General features: G+C 43.8%; 1 protein-coding gene across 1 annotated transcript; it reads left to right on the top strand.

Annotated features, from left to right (window-relative positions):
* Positions 1–3,240: 3,240 nt before the first annotated feature.
* Positions 3,241–4,320, top strand: MAB21L1 (mab-21-like 1 (C. elegans)). The gene has a single exon (XM_012644068.1). The coding sequence runs from the start codon at positions 3,241–3,243 to the stop codon at positions 4,318–4,320; it is 1,080 nt and encodes a 359-aa protein (XP_012499522.1).
* Positions 4,321–10,302: the final 5,982 nt, after the last annotated feature.

Raw genomic sequence — 10,302 nt, 5'->3', positions numbered from 1 at the left:
TGAAGGGTGTCTAAGATCACTGAAAGGATTCAGCTACAGAAGGCAATTCATTTCACGTGTTCAGCGTAATAGAAAATCACTGTGTTGCAGCAACAAGCAGTACTTGCACTGGAGTATTATTCTAGGGCGCCCAGTTCACCCACGGTGATAACATCGGACGGGTGAATCCTATGTTATGTAAATCACCGCCAGCTCCGTGTGTGACGGGTGCTTAAGGAAGCAGCTCAGAAAACACAGTCCTGTTGTCCTTGAAACCAAATGACTTCACTTCCCTGGAAACATTCTGGGACTAACGAGTTTCTTAGTCTTTTTCTCACCACCCATTTTTCTTTCTCAAAGTGCAAATCGTTAGTGAAAAGGCCCTGGTTGCACCAATTAGTTTGCACAAAGTGCTTCGGTGTTTAGCTTCGCTTTAACCCAATTAAGCCACACAGTGAGCCCCGAAGATGCGCCACCTGCGCGCCTGGCTCGGGAGGCCCGGCCGGCGCCCCTCGCGGGCTTGCGTCCTTCCGGTTAGACCCACCCCGGCGGCCGCGCCACGGTCCCCCCTTACGGCCCCGGGGCCTCCGTGTCCCCTGCTGTCTCACGTCCTCAACTACTGGGGGTGTATGCAGGAGGCCCGAGAAGGCCAAGGGTGAGGTCTTGAGCATCTCTGGCCTGAACCCAGAGAAGGGCGCTGGGGCCCGTGGTGGGCGATCAGAAAGCGCCCGGCTCTGTTGCGACCACACGCGGGCCAGGCGGTGGTCAAGGCCGAGGAGCGCGTGGGCATAGCGTGACCTGGAGCAGACAGGGAGAAAGCCGGGACACCACGTAAGGTTTTCAATAAGGCGCACTCAGAAATAAAGCCTATGGGACCGTGAGTCTACAGAGGAAAGCAAAAGGGCTCGGGAGTGCCGAGCAGCCAGAGAGGCGGCCAGCGGGAGGACAGGGGCGCCCGCGCTGGGGGGCTGGGGGCGCGCAGAGGTGGCGTTTCCCCAGAGACCAGTGCACGTCTTCACCGTCGTGGCGCAGCTTCTCCCACTCTGATTTGCCTCCTCTTCCAACTGCCAAAAGGTAGCAGTGCATTCACCCGCGACGCCAGCAAAGTGGGGAGGGGCTTTTGGGGTGTTCCCAGTCCCTGCTCCTAAGGGGATGGAAAGTTCTTGGGGAATGGAGTAGGTGGGTGCCATGTGCCCCAAATGTAATGTACTATTTTAAGCTACATTGGAATCTACTACTCTTGGGTAACAAGAAAGTAAATAATAGGTGGTTTTCTGATGCTGTACCTGTGCCCTCCAATAATAAAAATAAAAAGCTTGAGTAAGAAGTGGGGAACAAGATATTGTTAAAAGTGGCTCTGAAAGTGCCTACAAACCTGTTACCCAGAATTACAGGATTTTGCTGCAAATATTCTTAATTTGAAAGAGACGGCATCTAAATTAAAGATAGGCAATTAAAAGTCCACCTAGGTTTAAAAACCACTACATAGCCCCTAAGTAGCATTTCTTCAGATTTCAGTACTTCGAGGACACAACTGGTACCATCACACAAAAAAATGTTTCACATAAACTCATTTCCCTCTCTTGTCTCAAGGTTCCAAAATTTAGAAATGTCGATTTCTTTCATTTTTTTTCCAAAATGAGGTTTAAATCCAAAAACCTGGATGACTTCAAGTTAATTTTCTTTGAAAATATTAACCATTTTCTCAATCAAATCACATGCAATAGTATAAAATTAGAAGTCTACTGTCAGGTCACCACTAAGGACACTTAAGACAGGAGATCTATCCTTAATTATTCATCTATAAACAAGCCAAAACCCCCAAACTTTCCAATTTTCAGGGTAGTTATCTGTGAGTAGGTCTGATCTCCATGATCTCACTTGAATTTCTGTATTAAAATACAGCTATGAACGCACATTAAAATAATCTCTCCATCCCAGAGATAATTTATTTTTCAAATGTTTCTACAAGTGCACATACAGCTTAGTGTCCTGCTCCTAATACTGAGCAAGTCCACCAAAGTGCAGAGAGGACTGCGGATGGGTGGAGGGACGTACCAAACATTTCTTAACTATCCGAAATTAAACTGGGGTAGACAACATCTAATACATTCCGCAATAATTTTCAGATTCCTTTCAACAAGTGCAAAGGAGGAAAAAACATACGTTAAAAAAAAAAAGCACAGTACCTGCATAACGTTTCAAAAAATCATTCTAACATATAGAAACATCCAGAATGAGAAAATTACACAGGTATTACTCCATCTAAAGCCAACTTCCATATGCCAGTAGTCTGTGCCTGAAAGAGCAAACTTTCAACCTGCATTTAAAAAGACCCAGAGGACTAACGGACATTAATTATCTTACTCTAAATGCAAGTTAGTGACTTTGTTTTAGAAAACCCCATCTAGTTCACTAATTGATGGATGACCATTAATACACCTGTATTTGCACTTCAGCGGTAAAAAGACAAGCAGGGTTTTCAGCACAGAAGAGCCGCTTTGCCAAGTCTTTTCAAAATGTCAATATGCTTCAAGTAATACCAAAGCTGAGAGATTCCTCTTGATTTCCAAACTGTCTAGGTGGCCTGGGTGGTTTTTCTGCCGGCAGCAGCCTCCTACCTTTAGTTTGTGTGCCTATATCCATGAGGGGGATTAATTAGCCGGGTTGGAGCTGAAGGAGGCTGTCGTGACGAGCCCAGTGGCGATTGGCCGCCCGCCTGCCTGGCCCTGCCTTTATAATTTCCACACGAGTGCATCTGGGCTCTTAGACAAACCAACAGCAGCTTCTCCTGACACATGCACACGCACACGCACCCCCGGCACACTTTTCCTCCATCTGATTAACAGTCCTGCACACACCATGATTACGGGAAAGCGTAAATAAATACGGAAAGGGGTGATTATTTTGACTACTGGAAGAGCTTTCCTGGGTCTCAGAGCAACTTTTGTTTTTATTGCCGAGAAGGTGATCTCTCCATGCGTTTCTCTCACACAAGGATTCTTTAAAAGAGGAAGAGAGACGGAGAGAGGGGGGAGAACAATCTTTCACTTTAAGACCGGCTGGGCTCAAAGATAAAAGGAGGGAAAAGCGGCAGCAGCAGGCAAACCGCCGCTGCAGCACTTCGGAAAGACGTTTTTGATCCATTTCTGAGCGCTGCGGCCCGTTTCTCCACCGAAGTTGGCTCCAGCGCTAGCAGCCGCATTGGATCCCACAGCTTACTGCGAGACTCCGGTGTACAATCCGGATCTCTGCCCCAACATGATCGCGGCCCAGGCCAAGCTGGTGTACCATCTGAATAAATACTACAACGAAAAATGCCAAGCCAGGAAAGCTGCCATTGCCAAAACTATCCGGGAAGTCTGCAAAGTAGTTTCCGACGTCCTGAAGGAAGTGGAAGTGCAGGAGCCGCGGTTCATCAGCTCTCTCAACGAGATGGACAATCGCTACGAGGGCCTCGAGGTCATCTCCCCCACCGAATTCGAAGTGGTGCTTTATCTTAACCAGATGGGGGTGTTCAACTTCGTGGACGACGGCTCGCTGCCCGGCTGCGCGGTGCTGAAGTTGAGCGACGGGCGCAAGAGGAGCATGTCCCTCTGGGTGGAATTCATTACCGCCTCCGGCTACCTCTCGGCGCGCAAAATCCGGTCCAGGTTTCAGACGCTGGTGGCTCAAGCGGTGGACAAATGTAGCTACAGGGATGTGGTAAAGATGGTGGCAGACACCAGCGAAGTGAAACTGAGAATCCGAGATAGGTACGTGGTGCAGATCACCCCGGCTTTTAAATGCACCGGGATCTGGCCGAGGAGTGCTGCCCACTGGCCACTTCCCCACATCCCCTGGCCGGGACCCAACCGGGTGGCGGAGGTCAAAGCGGAAGGTTTCAATCTCTTGTCCAAGGAGTGCCACTCCCTGGCCGGCAAGCAGAGCTCCGCCGAGAGCGACGCCTGGGTGCTGCAGTTCGCGGAAGCGGAGAACAGACTGCAGATGGGGGGCTGCAGAAAGAAATGCCTCTCCATCCTCAAAACCTTAAGGGATCGTCACCTTGAACTGCCGGGCCAGCCCTTGAACAATTACCATATGAAGACTTTGGTTTCCTACGAGTGTGAAAAGCATCCCCGGGAGTCGGACTGGGACGAGTCTTGCCTGGGCGATCGGCTGAACGGGATTTTGCTGCAACTTATCTCCTGCCTGCAGTGCCGGCGGTGTCCCCATTACTTTCTACCGAACCTAGATCTGTTTCAAGGCAAACCTCACTCGGCCCTGGAAAACGCTGCCAAACAAACGTGGCGACTGGCAAGAGAAATCCTGACCAACCCGAAAAGTTTGGAAAAACTTTAGAGGACGATTTAATCAAGAGCCGAAATGTCCTAATTAAGTGTAAACTTCCTGTTCAATTCCTATCTAATATTCCACTCGACAGTGCAAACAATCTCTTCCTTAAAAAGGAATAATACGATGTTTAAACATCATCTCACCCACCCCTCCAAGGGGAGAAACAGAAGCAGTGGAAGCGGATGGAGAAAAGCCCAAACCCACAAGTATTAGAAGACTTCTTTCCACACAATTTCGTATCTCCCTTTAAAAGTCCACGATAACACCCGGAAAGCAGCCTGGCTGTAATGCAAGACCACAGCGAACACTCTGCCTAACTATCAAAGGATTATAGCAATCCTGGTGATTTAGGTGCATCTGTCTGTGAGTAAACACGATTTGGATATGCCATCTGAAGGAAAATGTAATGTATATTTTGATTTGTAACAAATATTGTGATCTCACATTGTCTTTCAAAGTGTGGATGTTGGTGTTTTGTGACTTGGTGAACAGAACTTAAATTGCCATTTTGGATACTTCCAGACATTCTCCACTAACAAAGATTTCATTTAAAGGTAGATTTCCTCATGGTACTTTTATCTGTCTTTGAAAGTGTCTGAACTTTAAAAAGTTTACATTTTGTTTCAAATATTGCTTGTTCTATTTCTGACATTCCATAAATATACTTGAAATGTTATTTAAATATATTCAAAGAAATTTGAATTCAGCTTATATAATAACGCTTGAATATCTGAATTATATATTTGAAAAATGCACTTGAAATACACTGGATAATTACTTTTGTGATTTAGATTTTAATTTCTGTTGCTGGTTTTTATTTAATTAGATGCTAATAAATGAAGTAAAATAAAAGTTGTTGTGTCTCACTTTAAATTGTTTTTCATCAAAAGATGTAATGCTTCATCTTAAAAATCAAACCCACTTGAATATTTTAAATATTTTGAGAAATATGCTAATGAAATCTTTAAAAATAAAAACTTAAAATATTGGAGAAAAGCTCTTTTTGTATAGCTACAGAAGATAATCTACTCTCAGTTTCTAATTATAAGACAATTCCTTTCTACAACAGACACAATTTAAATCTACCTTTGAAAGCTTGCTCTTTTGGTTAGTATGTCTGTAGCATTTTTGATAATATAAGGAAAAAAATCTATCATGACAGTAGAGATTACTGAGTTAAAAATCAGGCTAACCCAGAGGAAATGAACTTAAAGTCATAATGAAACTTTTGAAATTTGTATATGAAAACTAAACTAATAAAATGAAGATAATTTCTGACCAATATATTTTATGTCAAACCTTATTTTATGCAATAAGGGTTCCATTTGCAAAATAAATTAATCAGAAATTCAAAATTCCTTTTTACTTCATAGGGCAAGCTAATGATAAAAGCATAAAGACAAACTTTAAATTATTTAAAATCGAATACAGTGCATTCATACCTATTGTTTAAATTCACTGCTTTTGGAGTTGGAAGTAAAAAAAGTCCTCTGACATTCTGTGAGAGCATTTTAACAGTCAACAAGTGCAGAAAGGGCTGATCACCTATGAGGCTTAAGACAGTTAATTCAGGTGATAGTAAATTCTAGAATCTCAGTTGCTAGTCTACAAAGACTGTTTTATAATGTTTTATTTCAGTATCTAAATTAAATAAAATAAAGTTCTCGATCTGTGGGAGTATTCGTCTTTGACTATTTTAGAATAACTGCCTCTGAAAACACTTTAAAGGAAGGTCTTTGCAAAATGATTCTAGAATATTTAGCATGACACTGAATGCTCTTGAATTCTTAAACTCAGGAAAAAAGTTTACAAATTGTACAACAACATGAAAGTTAAAACAATAAAACGGATCTCAGAAGAAAGTGCTAAGGTGTAGAGCTACACTAATACTCAGGTGTACACAATCTACACAATAAAATTTAATAAATGTTTATGCATTTCAAATGGTCCATATATGTATTTTCTGGCATTACACCAAAAGAAGAATGCAATCTTTAAACATCTGAGTGCCAGTATATACTATGTATGTACATTTTAAATCAAAGCTGAGACAATCAGTTTCTTTTCTCTTAAACCCACATGTAAAACCTATTCTTATTTCAAGAGATGAAAAAAACCATGGATGTAATAATGGAGATGAATTCATATCTAAGTGGCTTTTCCACCAGTTTCCTTGTAACTTTTCAATAAATAATAGTACACATTCCAATCTGTAGTTTTGAAAATTTAAAGTGATCTTAATATGAAATTTCATAATACCTTCCCTAGTCAGTCTCAGAGAGCGCGGGATGCTGTACCCTGGGGACTTGGGAGCAATTGGCTTAACTATCAAATCTGCCCAAGTGCACACAAAGGCACTCACAGAAAGACTGTTAAAATGTGCATGCTTTGGTAATACAGGATTTAAACTCATTAATATATTCTTCAATTCCATAAAGAGCATGTGTTATTTCATTCATTTTATTTTCTATGAGAAAGAGAATATGTTCCCCTCCCCCACTGTCACTTAAAACCAAGCAAAATTGAAAACCGCTTTCTGCCACAAAGCCACCAGTACTGTACACGGAATCGCTTTAACTCACTTTCGTGTCGATCTTCTTGAAGGCAGGATCATCCTCATCTACCTCGAAGTAGATTTCTGTCGTGGTGATGGAGAGAGTCCCCTTGGCCACCACCACGGGAGCGATGAGCTGGGCAGGGGTGCTTAGAACCACTGGGCCTGCAAGACAAGGGCAAGGGAGTCAGGCGGCGCCCCTGTGGCCCTCTCCCGCTCCCTCCCAGAAGGGTACCACAGGTTTTTACTTTTAAAGATGCACTAGAAAAAATCGTGCCTATATTACGCAGCAAGCTCTTTTCATGTGAGATAAGGTCTGCTTAGCTTCTATGCATTACATTATAACAAGACTAGAGATAAATAATTCTATAAAAACGCAAGAGGTCAGGATACTGAGTAAGCGCTCAACCTTCGCCTAGAAATCCTGCATGGTTGGCAAGGCGCTGCCATTAACCAGCTTGAAAGTGCAGCACCGACTCCATACCGCCCGGATTCTCCATTGAGCATCACTGGCTTTGCGGGGACCCTCCGCAGTCAGCACTGTCCCCAAAGCGCAGCCACCGCGTGAAGCCGGTCCACTCGACAGCGGCTCTCCCCAAGGAGAGGCGAGAGGATGTGAAGGGGGAAAGGAACTAAATATATAAATTCCACTGGACTGAGAGTTTTGCATCTTGCAGGAAGATTAACTTAATATCTGCGTGCTAAGGCGCGTCACATGCAAACATACGCGTACACACGGACATTAAAGTTTTTATGTAGAAAAGAACGAAAAAATCTTAGAAGTCATTTTCTCACAGACAATCGGTAGAAATACGTAAACGTAAGACGTTCGAACAAAACGATTCTTAAAAAAGCGTCCGAAAGTGCTACTACTCAACTTTTTAAAGTAGAGGTACTAAGCTCAGCACAAGTCCCTACTAGGGTGCTTATTTCGAATTCCCTCAAGATGAATTAAGGTTGGAAATCACTAATTTCACGTACTGTAATTTAATTCAAAGGGATACTACTTAAATGCTCCTTTTAAAGTCCCCCAAAGGGTGGCATTCTTCGCGACCCCGGACTTAAAATACGACGTGGCACGAGATAGAAGGTATTCATTTTTTCGGTAGCAAGGGCGCATCGCAATCCCTTCCATTTCCTCCCTCAAATGCGTGTAGTCAAATGAGGCACAGTAACAGCAGGAGAAAGGCAATGAAAAGTCAGATCCCCTGCGGCCCCGCAGGCCTGGGCCCCTCCGCGCAGAGACCCGCCCGCGCCGCCACCGTCCTCGCCCGGGCGAGGGGGCCCGGCCGCCGGGCGCGGGAGACCGCGGCGCAGTTCGCGTTCCCGGGGAGCGGCACACACGGGCCCTGCCACCGTCCTGCACAAAGCCGGGCCGTTGCTGTGGCTGGAGGAACAGAGAGGACTCGGCCGGCTTCTGTCGCGGTTAAAGGGGGTGGCAGTGAGCAAACTGTGTCAGTGTCAGCTTTCGCCCCGGTCGTGACCGCCTGGGCCGGACTAACGCACGGCCCTGCCTTCCCTTCCACCGCCTTCTACGCCCAGATGAGCCGGGGCTCGCGCGCTCCTGGGCCTGTGTCTCGGGCGGGCCGTGTCCCCGCGCAGCCTGGCGGAGTCGGGTCCACCTCGGCTCCACTAGGTTTTTCCTTCCGAAGGGCGAGGCGGTCGATCTGAAGCACCACTTTAAAGGCTCATCAATCTTAATCTAGGTTGCTCAAGTAATTATGCCCGAATCTCTTGTACGATTACAAGTGGATTTGGGTTTCTATTCCCCAGGCCCTCCTTTGTGTTTATTGGAGGGTCTGTGCGCGCGCTTGGCGGCGCCTCCTGCCTCCGCGCCCTCCTCGGAATCCCCCAACGCTCCGGCCGGTTCGAACCGCTCCCTTAACCCTTAAGCAACCAGGACGCTCTTCTGGATGCTACTTTTTGTATTTTCCCCCCTTGGAGAAATCCATGCGGTTTACTCAAGGTTGGGGCGGGGTGAGAAAGAAGGCGATGTGATTCATATCGGAAACAAAGTGTCATTTTATACCTGGTTAGCCTTTGCTAAAACCTCCGAAAAGTCTTCGGATTAGGATTAGTGATTTATGGTTTAAGATAGGTTTCTGGTATTTGGAGACGAGTAATGGTCAAAAACATTAAAAACGGTGAACCGCTTCTTTCTCCTAGAAAGTAATCTAACATCTCCAAACCATTAAATTGGGAAAATTGAGAAAAAGAATCATGAAACCCATTACCAAAACCAGACCGACTGATTTGCTGAACTATATTACAAATTTTAAGGACACAATTCTGTGAACTTTTAGCAGGGTCACATTTTCTCTACTCATTTCTCTGCGTTTCTGAAAGGACACTGCACCTCTTCTTAATTCTACTTCAATTTCGTTCCATTGAGTTCAGATTTTCAGGGAGTTTATGAAAGGGCTTCGAATTGGCCCTTCTCTAAGAAAGACACATCATGAAATATTCAGCCTTAACAGTATGTCATTTTTACTCTTGTCCTTTGGAAATCTTCAATTACAACTTCCAATTCCATAGCATGTTTAAGGAGCACTGAGTCTTTTTGTTGTAGCCTTCAGGGAGCAAAGCAGCCACAGAGAGAATATGGAGTTAATCCACTACAGCAATAGAGAGAGGGGGATTTAGTTTTAATCCCCTTTGGGGGAGTCTCTGGACTTCAGGGATCCGATATTAAAATGTTTACATAAAGCACAATCACAAACCAGCAGATCTTCCATATGGTACCTGGTTATATGAAAACCCTTTATAAACAGAAATAGTATAAAACGGGCAGCATCTCTGGATGGCAGCGAGATGGTGATCTAGCTGATTCTGCTCTAGAAGACAATTCAAGTAACTACAAATTTAACCTCCCAAACTTTGCTTGGTGTCATGAATTGAAGACTGACTGTAAATATATTCATCCCAATTACTACTATAGCAATATAAAGGATGAATTATAACACTGTCAGCACATATAGTATTATATTAAATGGTAGTTAAATAGATGGAACAAAACCCTCTTCCTACTGTATTGATACATACAATAATTTAAAATTCCACTATCTAACATGGTAATTAAAAGGAAAAAAATGTCATTTACTTTTAACAACTGATAATATAATGCTTAAAAAATATCGATCCAGTACTATTTCTGAAAGAAGGATAGGGATATTACTCGACATTAATTTGAAATCTGAGCTAGAACAAAGATCACCTAAGCATAATAAAAGGAATCTTTAAAATAATGAATTTCCCTTTAGAGCTATAGGATCTTTAATCAATTGAGATGGTAAACCTCATTGTGGACCTAGAGTAGAAAGTACACTTGTTTTATATCTGAAAAGGGAACTCTTCATCAAATATATTTTAAAAGTAGAATGTTAAATACTTGTGGGTTTGGATTATCCTGCTGAAGATCAAAATTTCGAGCCTAG

Source organism: Propithecus coquereli, unplaced genomic scaffold (assembly GCF_000956105.1).
Source record: "Propithecus coquereli isolate 6110/MARCELLA unplaced genomic scaffold, Pcoq_1.0 Scaffold205, whole genome shotgun sequence".
Taxonomy (NCBI): Eukaryota; Metazoa; Chordata; class Mammalia; order Primates; family Indriidae; genus Propithecus; species Propithecus coquereli.
The sequence above is the reverse complement of the archived record's forward strand: the minus strand, read 5'-3'. Positions and strand labels throughout refer to the sequence as shown.